Raw genomic sequence first — 16,130 nt, forward strand, 5'->3', positions numbered from 1 at the left:
CACTGGCTATGAATTGCCTCTAGACTACGTAGCCTCAGAGAGCAGAACCTCAGAAACCTCAGAGAGCATAGCCTCAGAAACGCCAGCCCAGACTGTAGCAGTCATCCAAGACCTTCTTTCATTCAACAAACACCGAGTGCTGACAACGCGCCAGGAATTTTTGAGGCGCTGGGATACAGTAATGAATGAGACAGGCAGGCCCCCTGCTGCACAGAGCTTACAATCTAGCCAGACCCGCTTGCCTAGCCTCGCATTTCACTGGCTACCATGCCACAGACCTTTTGGCTTTGCCTCCTATTTTTGTGTACAACTCTTGGACCTGATGGCATTTACTTTTGATATTAAGCCCTCTCTGAAAACTTAGATAATCCTTACAGTCTGGATCTTTCTACTCCTGGAAGCTTTGAGTGAAATACCATATCCGGTCTGATTCTAACCATTGGCCAGCTCTCCAGGTGAGCACACCTGATCCTTGGCGAGTGGGGGGAATCAGAGAGGAAGGGTACAGACTGAAGGAAGTAGTTCCACAGGGGATGCAATGAAACTACTAATTTATGAGAAAGCCTGTCAGAAATGGGTGGGAGATCAACCTGGAATTAGATGAGATTAGTCCAACACAAATACAGGGGAAGCAGATTAGATCATTTGTAGATCTGGATATTCTAAAGTGAAGAGGGGGGTCCCAGAGAGACTCTGCAAGGCAATGAGAAGCCTATGTGATTTGTTTGTGATAGCAACTTTTGACACCTTCTCTGGTCATGCCATACCTGTCTTCAAGGGTCAGGACACCTCTGTTGCTGTCTGATCATTTCTGCCTTTATCATATGTATCCAAGCACTGAAAATTAGGAAAAGTAAATGAGTTCTGGGGTCATGGAGAGTAGAATCAGGAAAGTTGCACAGGGAGTCTGGAAAGAAATATAGACTCAAATAGAAGAAAGGTGAGAGACAGATCTTCACATAATGGTCTTGAGCAAAGACATAAAATAAAATGCATGCAGGACCTAGGAAGACAAGCAGGATGAGTGCTGGCAGTGCTTGTTGGGAAGGGGGCTGCAAGTTGCTTAGGTGAGGTGGAACCAGGTGGAGGTGAGCTTAGGTTAATAGGCTATGGATTCGATCTGCAATCTGAACATCAACAAACATCCACTATGGCTTTTTGAGTATACAAAAAATGTAAGTAAAACAGAAGACCAAATGATGACGACCAGATGATACAGATTTAAAGTGATAATGGTCTGAACTAGAATGGGCATATGTAGAAATTGAGAGTTCTGTGTGTGACAGAAGCCTCAGCAGGGTTGTCTGCCTAAATGTGGGGGAATAAATAAAATATTTTTATAAAACTATCACACAAGGGCTGTCCAAGTTTTCTTTTTCTAGTTATTACCTAAAAATTTTTACCAACTGCCATGATTGTATTATAGTACTGAGCAATAATGTTAACAATGTTTGTTAATATTTGAGTGCCTCTGATGTGCCTGGCACTATTCTAAACTAGTAAATGTATTATCTCATTTAACCCTCCCCAAAACACAATGGTATAAGTATTGTCATTATCCCCATTTTACAGATGAAGATACTGAAGCACAAAGAGGTTAATTAACTTGCCCAAATCGTGCAGAAAGTGAAACAACCTAAACAGTCAGCTGCAAAGCCCGAGTCTTACTGCCTCTGAGAGTACATGATGAGTGCTCAATAAATGTCATTAGACATTGAATAAATCTCTTCTAGTGTGAAGCTGGTATTGCTGCTATGAAAAGGTCAATATGACAGCTATGTCTATATTAATCTTTCCTTCTCTGGACCAGTGCTTTCTGAGAAATGCTGCCTCCAGAAGTGGGGCTGACATTTCCTCAGTTGGAAATAAATTGGAGAAAAAGACCCTCCTCCATTCATTACCCCTTTTCCTCTCAACATCATTATACTATAATTCTTATTGCCCAGAGATATGTACAGAATCCATACAAAACTCCAGTACTCTCCCTTGAATCCTAGGAAATTCTGGACATTACATCTTTCTCACCAACATTCACCTGAGATGCACTTTACAGGTTGTTAAAGAATTTCTCAATTTTTTCCACTCCTGTCACCCATAAGTCAAGGGTAGCCTCCTTGATGACTGACTTACCTTGGTATGTGTTTATTCAGTTTTCCCCCTTTTGGGTGAGGTATGTCTGGGGAAAAGCTATTGGGCGTCCTATTCAGTTCATTTCCTAATTATTGAGTGTCTGTGAACACACCACATGATGTGTGATGAGCTCTGTCCTGCCTACTGTCATCTTCCCCCAAAGGAGTCTTGCAAATCCTTTCTGGATGAGTAATCCAGCAATACACGTTACCTTTAGTCCTTCAGTGAGCACATGTTCCCCAAACTATGTGCCTTCCATGGGAAAACAGTTGTATGTAGAAATTAAGATTTCACACCACACATCTCCTTTATGTTGACCTGAGGATCAATACCCACCTTATCCTGACATTGGGGGTTGATGAGGCTGACTTGGATGTGTTTAGATGTATTTGCTGACCTATATTCTTTTAAGTGCAGTTTTCCAGTCAATGCCATTGTGGGTTTAAAGCCTCTTTGTGCTGCAGGTGAATGAATGGAGTACAATTACACATCTGTCAAGGAGACTGGGTAGTTATGTCGATAAATGCTATGTCAATAGAATGGAAGGCCAAGTGAAAATATTACTATTTGAGAAAATAAGTTAAATTTTCAAGTTTAATTTTACATAAGAATAGGCAAAGTCTTAGACAATTGAGCTTGATGAACTTGATCACTATGACAGCAGCAGCCTGAACCTACAAATAAATTTTACCTCTGTTTTTAGTTGAATAAATAAACTGAACTGGGTAGATTAGAAAAAATAATTTTCTTTTGCCCCATCATTCCCTGTCCAAATGAGCTCTGTTGAATTTCTGTCTAGCCTCTGAAAGAAATTTTAGGTAATTTTTTTCCTTGGCTTTTTTGGTGATTTTCATATAATAAATATTATCTTGTCCCTTTCGGCCACAAGAACAGATTTGTGTCAATAATTTTAAAAGCTTGTCAATGTAATGTCAAAATTGCAAAAGTTAATTCAGTTCAGAGCTTCTCTCCCTCCTTCCCACCAACTGTGGGTCTACGTCAGCTGTGGAAGCCGGGGATGTGAGGTTGTGTCTTTTATGTCTCGGGGTGGGGGTGGGGGGGTGGGTAAGGGACAGGCATGGGAGATGTCTTTGAGATTTCCTGGCTCCATCCTGTTCTTCAGTCCTAGTTGTTGGCTTGACTCTCTCTTTGGAGATCATGAAATGGGGGAAAAAGATGAGGGGTAGGTAAGGAAAGACCTTCCTTGTCAGGCTGACTGTAATCTGACTTAGGTGCCCTAAGGCTGGGGAAAATAAAAATTGCCATCTTGACCTCATGGGGCACTTTGGCAGATTTCAGAAATCTGTGACTGACCTGTCCCCTTGATGGGCCATGCTTCTCTTTCGGTCTCCTGCATTCCTCCCCTCCCTGCCTGTTAGCTTCTGGGGGTTTGTCAGCTTGGGAGCTTTTTTGTTCCTCTTAGTATTTTTTCCTGGGTGAGATTTCCTTTTGTAGCATTCTGTTTTGTCTGGGAACACATGTACCTTGGCCTCCTGTTTGGGGAAGTGCTCTTTTTCCCCAGTATGGCCATATCTCTCTTCTCTATGCACATTTAGCACTGCTACTTAAGCATAGGCTCCCAATGTAGCCTCTTTAGCCTGAGTAGGGCACTAATCTCCTTTGTCCCAAACTCCAGTACACACAGGTCAAGAGATCTGAGTGATGTCTTGAACCCACACTTCATTTGGACTAAGCTAAGAGAGCATATTCTTCTTTCCCTCGTCCATGAAAAGGGACTTGACTCACAGCATCCCAACTCTCTCCAAAGAAATCCTCACCAACTCTCTCCAAAGAAATCCTCCAAAGAAATTCATCCCCTTACATAGCCTTGAGGTGGATGATGGACCAGAACTGATGAACCCATTCTACTCTATCTTCACACGTCCTTCATAGGTGGTCTAAAATTCTACTTTAGAAGTGAGGATGACTTGCCCTGTAATATCATTCTTAGCCTTTGGGACCTCACCTAAAATGGAGGTACAAAGAGTCCCATTTGAAAATTCTGCTCTGCATTATCCGTTAAAATCAAAAGAAATTCAGTGACACCAGCAACAACAAAAAAGAAATTAAGAAAACAACCTCATTCACAATAGCATCAAAAAAGAGTAAAATACTGAGGGATAAATCTGAGCAAGAAAGTGAAATATCTGTACACTGAAAAATATAAAACATTGATGAAAGAAATTGTAAGACATGCAAACATGTGAAAAGACATCCGATGTTCATGGATTGGAATAATTAATATTGTTAAATTGTCCACACTACTCAAAGCAATATACAGATTCAATTCAGTCAGTCCCTATCAAAATTCCAGTGGCATTTTCCACAGAAATAGAAAAAACAACCCTAAAATTCATATTCACAAAGGACACCAAATAGCCAAAGCAATGTTGAGAAAGAAGAACAGAGTTGGAGGTATGACACTTCCTGATTTCTCACTATACTACAAAGATGTAGTAATCAAAATAGTATGGTACATGCATAAACAGACATGTAGGCCAACGGAACAGAATAGAGAACCCAGAAATAAACCCAAGCAAATATGGTCAACTAATTTTCAACAAAGGTACCAAGAATGCACACTGAGAAAGGATAGTCTCTTCAATAAATGGTGCTTAGGAAACTGGATATCCACATGCAAAAGAATGAAATTGAACCCTTTTCTTATACCATACACAAAAATCACCTCAAAATAGATTAAAATTTTAAATATAAGACCCAAAACTGTAAAACTCCTAGAAGAAAACATAGGGAGAAAGCTCCTTGACATCAATTGGCCTCAGCAATGACTTTTTTGATATGACACCAAAAGTTCAGGCAAAAACAGCAAAAATAAACAAGTGTACTACATCAAACTAAAAAAAAATTTCTGCACAGCGAAGGAAACAATCAACAAAATACAAAACAATCTATGGATTGGGAGAAAATATTTGCAAATCATATATCTGATAAGGGGTTAATATCCAAAATATATAAGGAATTTATTCAATTCAATAGCAAAAAACAAGAAACCACCTGCTAAAAAATGGACAAAAGACCTGAACAGACATTTTTCCAAAGAAGACATACAAATGGCCAAAAGGTATATGTAAAGGTGCTCAACATCAGTAATCATTAGGGAAATGCAAATCAAAACCACAGTGAAATACCACCTCACACCTGTTAGAATGGCTATCATCCAAAAAATTAAAGATAAGTGTTGGCAAGGATATGGAGAAAAGAGAACCCTTGTACACTGTTGATGGGAGTGTAAATTGATGTAGCCTTTAATAGAAAACAGTATGAAAAACATGGAAAATGGTTTTCGAAGTTCCTCAAAAATTTAAATGTAGAACTATGATTTGATCCAGCAACCTCACTTTTTGGTATATACAGAAATGAAATGAAAGCCACCTCTAAGGGATATCTGTGCTCCCATATTCACTGTACTATTCACAGTAGCCAAGATGTGGAAACAGCCTAAGTTCCCATTGATAAAAAATATATATTTATGTATGTGTGTGTGTATATATATATGTATGTATGTGTGTATATATATATATATATACACATATATATATATGTATATGTTATTCGACCTTAAAAAAGGAGATCCTACGATATGCAACAACATGGATGAACGTTGCGGACATTATGCCAAGTGAAATAAGGTAGACACAGGAAAGGACCTACATGATCTCACTTATATGTGAAATCTAAAAAGAGTCAAATACATGGAAGCAAAGAGTAGAACGGTAGTTACCAGGGCTGGGGAGGTAGAGGAAATATTAGTCAAAGTGTACAAAGTTGGAGTTAAGTAGGATTAGTAAGTCTAGAGATCAAATGTATAGCATGATGACTATAGTTAATAATACTGTATTGAATATTGGGAATTTGCTAAGAGTAGATTTCACATGCTCTCATCACACACACACACAAAAGTAACCATGTGAAAAGAGACAACATGTTAACAGGCTGAGTATAGTAATCACTTCACTATGTATATCAAATCATCATGTGTACACATATACAATTTTATTTTAAAAATTTGTAAGTAAAATAAAATAAATTCATTGAAAATGAAGCAAACATGATGAGGTGATGGTTTACCCACTGAGATGGTCCACAGAAAGCTGTAGTTCTTGACAATGGTGTGATGGATTGACAGGTAATAAACAGAGTTCTAAAAACATGGCCAAGGTGAGGATGCTTGAAGAAAATGCAGAAAGACAAGAGAAAGAAGAAAAGGAAAAGTGTTAGCATGGGTACTGCTTTCCTTAATGGGTTATTAAAAGCAACAGAGGACACTCAGCATGTAAAACACCGGGTAGTATAGTACCCGGTTCATAGTGTCAAAATGTTACGTTTTATTATTATTTCCGTTAAATCCCTTTGGGAACATGGTAGGAACCCAAGGTAGGAAATAAAGTGGTTGAGAAATTAACCAGTCTGTCTTTGTTTAAATTGTTTGGTGTGTGTGTGTTTGTGTGTGTGTGTGTGTGTGTGTGTTTTAATAAAAAAAAAAAACTAGAATTATGTATCTACTTCTACTTGAGATGGATTCGGATGTAAATGAAACCCCCATGATCTTATGAGTGGAGGAGGAAAGTGGGCAGTGAGAAAAAGCAGATATATATAAAGTTGGCCTGAAAGGTCACATGTTATATCCAATTTATTATATTCCCACTACTCTACTCTCCCCCTTGCTCACTGGGCTTCACCCAAATCGGCCTCTTTGCTGTTCCTCTAACATGACCCGGGTGCTCCCACCTCAGGGCCTTTTCACTCATTCCCTCTGCCTGGAAATTCTTCCCCCCAAAATCCACATGGCTCACACCTCATCTTCTCCCAGTCTTTGTTCACATGTCACCTTCTCAATGTGGGGCTTTCCATGACCAACTCATTTTAAACTGTAACACCCTCTATCTCACTTCCTGTCCTCTTTCCCTGTTTTATTTTTCTCCTTAGTGTCTTTTAACATCTTGTATAATTGACTTGTCTGGCTTTTCCCCACAAGAAAGTAAATCCCATGGGGGCAGGATTTTTTGGTCTGATTTGTCTACTGATGTCTCTCCATTGCCTAGAACAGTGATAACACATGGTTCTCAATAAGTATTGATAACTCCATAAACATTTGGGGGTGGGGTAAGGATATTTTCTAAAGTACAAAGAAGAAACTGATTAACAAGGGAAGGGTTTTAGAAAGAGCAGAAGAAGGCTCCCTGAAGAAAAAGGCACCTGGTCACAGCCCAAAGACTGGCTAGTCTCATGACAGGAAACTAAGAGGTGATGATGGGAGAGAGGAGAGAGGAGAAAAGCAGAGGATATAAAGGCCTTCTGTTTTGAGTGGTTCTGTGTTAGGGACCATGACTGAGCTCTTCCACGGCTAAACCTTGGTTCTCAAAGATTTCCCCCCAGTTAATCTGCCTTGGGCTCTCTAGTGTTTCCTTCCATGCTGTTAACAAGGCTAACTATACTTTTTTTCTTTTTTTTCGGTACGCGGGCCTCTCACTGCTGTGGCCTCTCCCATTGTGGAGCACAGACTCCGGACGCGCAGGCTCAGCGGCCATGGCTCACGGGCCCAGCCGCTCCGCGGCATGTGGGATCTTCCCGGACCGGGGCACAAACCCGCGTCCCCTGCATCGGCAGGCGGACTCTCAACCACTGTGCCACCAGGGAACCCCCTTTTTTTTTTAATTAAAAAAAAGTTTTATTTTATTGAAGTATAGTTGTTTTACAATGTTGTGTTAATTTCTACTATACAGCAAAGTGATTCAGTTATACATAAATATACATTCTTTTTCATTCTTTTTCCATTATGGTGTATCACAGGATATTGAATGCAAATGAACTTATCTACAAAACAGAAACAGACTCACAGGCATAGAGAATAGCCTTGTGGGTGCCAATGGGGAGGGGCAGTGGGGAAGGGGTGGATTGGGAGTTTGAGACTAGCAGATGCAAACTATTATGTATAATGGATAGACAACAAGGTCCTACTATACAGCACAATGAACTATATTCAGTAGCCTGTGATAAACCATAAAGCCTAACTACACTTTAAGGCTACCAGGGTGGATTGAATATAATCTTTGGTGTCAGACAGGCTTGGGTTCAATTCTTATCTTTGCCACCTACTAGCTCTGTTACCCAGGGCAAGTTATTTCACTTCTCTAATACTGTTTTTTTATATTAAAAAAAAAAAACAGAAGTAATATTTTCTAGTTCACATGGTTATTAAGAGTATGAAATGTAAAAATGCATAAAGAGCAACTCTAAAGCTAAGGCTCACACAGTCCAGTCCAAGAAGTAGGCAGGGATCAAAAGAAGAGTCCAGTGAGCAAAATTAATCTTGAAATAAATCAGTACTTTTACTTGTATTTTTTAATTCCTTGAAGGAGGAAGCAATGACCAAATCAATATTTCTTTTTTGTTGTTGTCATTATCATTTTATCCTTTATTCTCCACTTACATCACAACTGCTCACCTGTCTTCTTTATTTGGCACATAGTAGTCGATGTTAAATAATTAAATTGTTTGGAAAATATTTCAGTATTTCCCCCAAATTAATCCACATGGGGCCTCTAGCATTTCCCTGCCTTTCCCTCTCCGGCAGTGAGAGGGATGGTCACTGGGAAGATGACAAGAGTCCAGGTTAAGAGATTGGGTTTTGCTTCCTAATGTCACAAGGAGCCAACCAGAATTAGCTCTTATAGAACATATCTCTGTTTCCCCCACCCAACTCAGAACTGTCTTCTGAGTTGATTGGAGCTGTCTTCTGACTTCATTAAATTTCTGGTGATAACATAAAGGGGTAATTTTTAACATTAGTGAAAAAGCATTTTAAGTTTTAATAGAAATGGGCTTCAAAAGGTTTCAAATCTCATCTAACCTCATGGCAGTTTATGAATTAATATAGCAAGCCATTTTGTACTAAGCAGTGTTTTCCTCTAAACCCCTTCTTCTTTCCTGGAAACCAAGAATCAATATTTTGTACCTCTGGACATGTCCAAGGTTAAATAACAATAAACATTCAAACTGAAGAAGAAATAAACAACCAGCAAACAAAGCAAACAACTGTCTATCACTGGGTTTGGCATATTACTTGCCTACATAGTATTTCATAATATAAAACCAACTATTGAATGCTGAAGAGGTTTTGCCATATTGTGAGTGTAAACATAACCTTAAAACAGAAAAGACAAAAAGCAAGTATGGCTTATTCGCATGCTGAAATATGTAATACAAATCTTTTAAAGACTTGACTGAAAGGAATATGAAGGCAAGTCTTATAAAATGCTGTACTTGATGTCAAGAGATTGGCAGATACATATGTCCTCTTATAGTTACAGAATCTCTAGGTCAGCCTCTAGGAAGGGATTGCTTTCAGAAACAGAAATAAAACAAAAGAAAACAGCTCAGAGAAACAAGCAGCGTTGGCTGCCACCAGCGTGCCACAGTTTGATCACTGTTCTGCTGCTGCTGAGGCCATGGACGTGCACTGTGACAACACTCAGTTCAGTTCAACACACAGAACAAACACTTCTGAGGGCTTGTAAAGGCCCAGCCCTGGAATAGACAAGTACCACACATTACTAATACGAAACCACAGTGTGTAGACCACCCCAGGGCCTTTGCACTTGCTGTGTCCTCTACCCTAAAGCTCCCACAGCCCCTCCCCTGCCTCCATTCTCCCTCTACATTCCTCAGGGCAACCTTCCTGGGGCTCTGACTAGGCCTTCTCTCCTTCAAATGTTCTCATGTTTGGATTGGTTTATGTGATTCTCTGGTTAATGTCCATATCCTCCATGAACTTAAACTCCAGGGAAGCTAATCATTGTATCCCCAGTGCCAAGTACAAGGCCTGGAAGATAGAGGCTCCCAAATGCTTAGTGAATAAGTGAAAGAATGTAGGCCGGGAGTAGCAAGAGATAACAATGTGGAGATTGTTAGAGGTTGTGTCATGTAATGACAAGAGGCCTTAACCTTGAACCATCGTGTAAAGCTATCTCTGGCTGGCTTCAGCTCTGACTTCTGCATGATGGACAAAATCCCAGATTAAAGGGATCGTTCTTTCAATAACCTATGCAACTTGGCACAGACCCTTAGGCCAAGACCAAAACAAAATTCAGCTGGAGACGAATAAGACTGAAATGACCTTGGGCTCCCTCAAGATAGTGATAGCTGTCATTGATCCCTTTGTTCCCAGAAGCTATGGCACTGATTCAGCCCTCAACAAACTCCACAGGGCTGCCTGTGAGAGGAAGCGCAGAGCTGTTATCTAAACCAGGCAAGAGACACAGTGAGGCAAAGATCAAGGCAGCATTCATGCCCGAGGCAGTGTTCCTCTTCCCATGGTCCAGGAACAACACTCGCTAGATGGAATCAAACGAATGAATTCTTCCCCTGCAGTAAATCTGCAGTAAGTAAGGATTTATGTCACATTATTTTCTGACCTCTAGAAGAGAACATTTAATCAGTCCTTTTAATACAAATGAAATTCCCAGTTATCATACTTCATCAGGATTCCAGTGAATCCTGCCAGAATTAAATCATATGTTACTAATCAGTGCTAGCACCCAGTGTGGGCAATTGGAAAATGTCTGTTCCTTCTAAGTAAAAAGTATTTTCAAAGGTGGCTGTCAGTTGCATATTAGACTGAGATTTCTAGGTGATGGTGGTAGCTCACAAATCAATACAAAGGTCTCTGATTGTTGCTTCCTCGTTCTTTTTCTTCACCATCATCGTCACCATTGTTATGATGTATCACCACTGTAAAACCATTCCTTTCTGCTTTCACTTACTAAGTCACTTGGTGAATACTGTGAAGGTCAGTTCTCCCAGTGAGAGGAAGAGAGTGGGGAAGGGAGGAAGAATGAATGATGCTTGCCCATGGGAAGGGAGGTAAGAGATGAGACTATGACTGACAATGAAAGCCACACTTTCTCCTATGCAAGGAACAGAGTTCCAGAGTAAAGGGATCATTCTTTCTTTTATCCTTCTGAGAATTGTTTAAAACGTGGATAGTCTTTGTTCTTTTTCCCTTCCCCTCCTCACTTCCTCTTTCACCTTTTCTTCCTATATTAATTAGGAGGAGCACATCATATCTCTCAGTATCCCACAGTATCCAATGATTACTTATGGCTAGTTTTCTTCTACGCATTTTTTACTTTGTCTTGTACAGTTACGAGGTAAACTTACAAAATTTTAAAAATAGATAACTGAAGAAATTATTGCAAAGAGGGACAAAGATAAAGCCATCTCAATGAGAGAAAGAAATTCAGATTCACTCTGTGATCCATAGGTTCTTAAAATCGTAATGAGCCAGTTGTAGAGGAGAAGCACAGCTGCTCTTGATGCAGAGACTTCCTGGGCCTTCCTCTAGAGGGCGTGGTGGAGCACAGCCAGCCAAATGCTCACAGGGAGTGAACAGCGGCTGACCTCCTTGCTATTCGACTGCCGGCCAGGGTGGGCCAGTGGGAGAACGCCAGGGCTCAATTCCCTAAGAGCAGCTCTGGGGTGTCCAGGAATGTGATCCCAATACTCAGTTTGAGACAATCTGAGCTTGCCCTACAGCTACTTCGTGTATCCTGCTGCCAGTCTTTTGGTGCATTTTTTCCTGCCATTTGTCTTGATGAGCAGTAGGAGGCAGTGAGCTGGAAGTTACAGTGACTGCACGAGAATCTGAGCCACGGGGGCTCAGTGAGGTGGAAGAGGAGAGCTGCAGGTGACTCTGCCAGTAGGCATCAGTATGCCATCAGAGAGCTAATGCCCAGCACGCTGCCGTTCTCTTCACACCAGACAGCTCTTTTCTGGTGCAGCCTTTTGGAATGTAGTTCTTGACTTGGGCCAGCCTGGGGAGGGAGGGATTGGTTACCTGGAATCAGAGTCCTTCTAGAAAGACCAAGGAAAGTGGGTCAATGGTAGAACTCATCAGGAGATTCGTCTATTGCTGCGATATGCTTGTGTTTTCAGCACCTGAACTAGACTGCAGATGACCTGTTGTATAGCTTCTAAGATTACTTTTTAGTGCTTACCTCATGCCAGGCATTCTTCTACGAGAATTCATACAAGTGATGATTTCTCAATCATCACAGTCACCCTATAGAAAAGTACTGTTATTTTAGACGCAAGGAATACAAGAAAGAGAGACAGGTCAATAGACTTTACCAAGATCGTACATTTAACTTAGAACTAAGCGAGGCTTCAGCTTACGGTATCTGGCTCTGGAATTCATGCTTTTAATAGCTAAGCTACACTGCTTTTGCACATCTCCAAGTGGTTTCCAAATCTGTCTCTTAGGCTTTGTATGCAAGTCTAATGCAATGGCTTCCTAGCAGTTAAGAGCTAGAAGGGAATCTGTCTTCTTGGCAGCATTTGACTGCACTGACCCAGCGTTTGGCACATAGCGCTCACTCGCAAATATTTGCTGAATTGGACTGACTGGCCCTGTGTCTGGAAACCCTCTGTCACCTTGGCTTCTCTAAGCCATAGCCCCTGGCTTTCTTCCTGCCTCCCTGGGGTCCTCCTTTTCAATCTCCTTTTCTCCTGCCAGTACCTTACATGGAAGTGGTCCTCATTGTTCTATGCTAGGCCCTCTTCTCTTCTGCCAGGACCCATCTTCTTTGGCGCTCTCAGTTACTCCAATTACTGTCTACATGCTGATGTCTCACAAATACTCATTTGTAGCCTAATTTTACTCCTAAGATTCAGACTCACATGCTCAACCCTGTAGAATTGAATGTCTCATATGCACTCAGAATCAATCTGTCCAAAGTTTATTTCATCTTCGTGCCTCTTGCCCTTCCAAAGCTATTTTTTCTGTTTATTTTCTCAGATAATGATGCATTGATCCAAAAATCTGCCCAAGCTGGAAAACTGGAAGTTATTTTGACTTCTCTCTCTTCCTAATTTCCTACATTCAGCCATTTACCAAGCCTGTAGAGCCCACACTTGAAACCTGTCCACTTCTCTTCTTCCCCACAGCCTTCCCGCTATAGTCCAGGCCACCCTTCACTTACCCTGGGGTCAGAGCATCTGTTAAGGACTAGTTGGATATTATTCCTCCATGGAATCTTAAGGATGTAGCTTCTTCTTAATTCTCTATCCTCGTCCCTGTTCTTCTCACAGAGTGCCTTCAACATTCTGATCGGGCTTCAGTTCTCTCCCACCTTTTCTGTCCACACTGCTTGGAACATTCTGCTCCTTGCTTGCCCCCTTTCTCCAACTTGTCTGGCTAATTCTTGTCACCCTTCAAGCCTAGTTGATACGTCACTTCCTCCAGAAAGCGCTGAGCTCACATGTCTTCGTTGTTTATGTGTTCCTCCTCTGGAATCCCACAGCACAGTGCATTTTCTCTACCATAGTACTTATCTTCTACTGCAATTCTCTTTATACTATTTGTGAGGGAAAGAAAACAAACTACAATAACAACAAATTCCAACATTTCCTTTTGTTCGTTTATACTTGATATAATACAAATTTATTTATCCTAACAGAAAGAACCAATAAAAGGACAAGCAAGTAGCTGAGTGCTCTGTTCTGTAACCCATGCTGTGGCAGCTCTATCACATTTAAGTTGTGGCTTCCAAGTCACTCTATGTCATAATACCTGGATAGTACATGAGGGAAGATCATGGAGGATCATATGTGGGATATTTTATAGGACAAGCCTTGAAGTGACAACCATCACTCCTACTCACAGTCCATTGCCTGGGACTTGGTACATGGCCACCATACCTAACTGCACAGGAGGCTAGGAAGTGTAGTTTCTCTGTACCGGAAAGAAGAGGACTGGGTTTGGTGGCCAACCAGTAATCTGCCATATTGACCTTTATTCTCACTAAATTGTATACTCCATAAGGGCAGGGGCAAAATCTCTCATTCTCTGCACTTTGTCTCCAATACTAGTACATAGTGGGAACTCGATAAGTATTTGTTGGGTAAATGAAGCTGTGCATATCCTGTCTTTAAAACACTTTTTTCTGCCCATCCTGCTGCTGGCTGCCCATTTTCATTCCTCATACAGCATCGCGTGAGGCAGCCTATGACACATCTCCCCGTATCTAACTGTATTCATGGAGCTGGTGTGTGGTATGTCTTTGGTGTTCATTGGTAGGCTACATTGTAAAACGATTGTTGTTGGTCATCTCTTATGTGAGCTTCTTATGAACCACAATGCCATTTATTTATTTATCTTATATACACTTCTTTCAGAGATTTGATTACCCGTGTTTTCTATTTAAGGCATGCCCTTTCCCAGAATCGAGGTACCTGGGAAGTTGCCAGGCTATTCACTACTAACTAAAGCTTGAGGGTGAATGAGCGTACTGGCTGCCATACTGTAAGGATATTGTTGAGAATATTGTACACATTTTACAGTATCTTTTTTATAAAGACTGGGGAGAAAAATTTTTAAATCATAATAAAAAGAATAGATGTGTTTCTCTTAAAATTGACTGTATTTATCTTATAATGTTCATCAATGGCATAACGTACACTTATATATATATATTTATTTATAGATATTTGATTTTTTTTTAATTTTATTTATTTTTGGCTGCGTTGGGTCTTTGTTGCTGTGGGCAGGTTTTTTCTAGTTGTGGCGAGCAAGGGCTACTCTTCGTTGCGGTGCATGGGCTTCTCATCGCGGAGGCTTCTCTTTTTGCAGAGCACGGGCTCTAGGTGTGCAGGCTTCAGTAGTTGCAGCACGTGGGCTCAGTAGTTGTGGCTCATGGGCTCTAGAGCACGGGCTCAGTAGTTGTGACGCACGGGCTTAGTTGCTCCGCGGCATGTGGGATCTTCCCAAACCAGGGATCGGACCCGTGTCCCCTGCATTGGCAGGCAGATTCTAAACCACTGCGTCACCAGGGAAGTCCAATGGCATAACATATACTTTTTATTTCTTAGCATTGTTACTAGAAAGTTCTGACGAAATGTGCAGTCCATATCTACTAAGAGAACACTACACCAAGAAATGCATTTTATGTAATATCCCCAGTCAGGTTTCAACAAAACTCAACATTCTTTTTCTAACTTCATTTTTCCTTGCCCTTGTTTTCTCTTTCTATCCACTTCTTTTATCTTCTTGCACTTGCATATTTATGTAAGCCACCATGAACATGTTTTGGAACAAAGAAGAAATACATATAAATAAAAAAATCTATTAAAGATTTGTCTTCCCTAAAGACATATAAACATGTTTCAGTGTGCTGTGGTAGGGTATTTTTCTTCTTCAATCTACCTTGCTTTATATCCAGAGATATTTTCAAATGAATATGAATTAGTCTTTCATTTTGGGCGGAAGGGAGGGAGGAGAATGGGAATTATGATGGCTTATAAAGATGGAGATGATTTTGAAAGCTAAGAATTGAAGTAAATATGAAACCATATTTAGTATGTGAAACTATTATATACAATTGTGAAGATTCACTACAAGATAAGTTCCATGAGGGTGAGGACCTTGTCTTCATTGTTCATTGCATGTCGAATAGTCTTGCACACAGTAGACGCTAAAACAACATATCTTGAAAGTGTGAATATTGGGTGTATAACCACAAGCATAGAACTTTTGAACTCAGTTTCATAATTTATAAAATGAAGCCATTAGAGTATGTATTCACTAAGATTCTTTCCAACTCTTAATGCTCCATGCTCTACGTGCCACCCTTGTTAAGCATAGTGGCGTTATTTAAACATGTGAAAGTAAATACCTATGACAATTTGGGAATATTTTTTCAAAGTAGGTTATCCAGCTCCATCTTCAACAGCCCCTGTAGATGTGACTACATCGACTCCAAACGTCACCCCTCCAAGTGCTCAAAGTGAGTATAGCAAGGCTTTCCTCATGTGACTTAAAAGAAACAACACAACACTACAGCTATGATAATATTGAGGTCTGGGCAAAATGCTATCTTTTTTTCATTTGATGTTGATATTTTTGTTTTGAGTTACTCTGTGGCAAGTTATAATCTGGTGACTCTATATTGATATGCCAATCACTGTAATCTTAAAAATATGGG

General features: G+C 40.5%; 1 protein-coding gene across 1 annotated transcript in view; it reads left to right on the top strand.

Annotated features, from left to right (window-relative positions):
- The window catches only part of CD96 (CD96 molecule), a 91,624-nt gene that overhangs the window by 60,040 nt on the left and 15,454 nt on the right, over positions 1–16,130 (top strand). Inside the window, 1 exon segment of the mRNA XM_089910528.1 lies at positions 15,855–15,923. Coding sequence (XP_089766654.1) covers positions 15,855–15,923 — 69 coding nt within the window.

This window comes from Delphinapterus leucas, chromosome 4, assembly GCF_059928025.1.
Source record: "Delphinapterus leucas isolate spDelLeu-1000000601 "Yukka" chromosome 4, BTC_Dleu_Yukka2, whole genome shotgun sequence".
Lineage (NCBI taxonomy): Eukaryota > Metazoa > Chordata > Mammalia > Artiodactyla > Monodontidae > Delphinapterus > Delphinapterus leucas.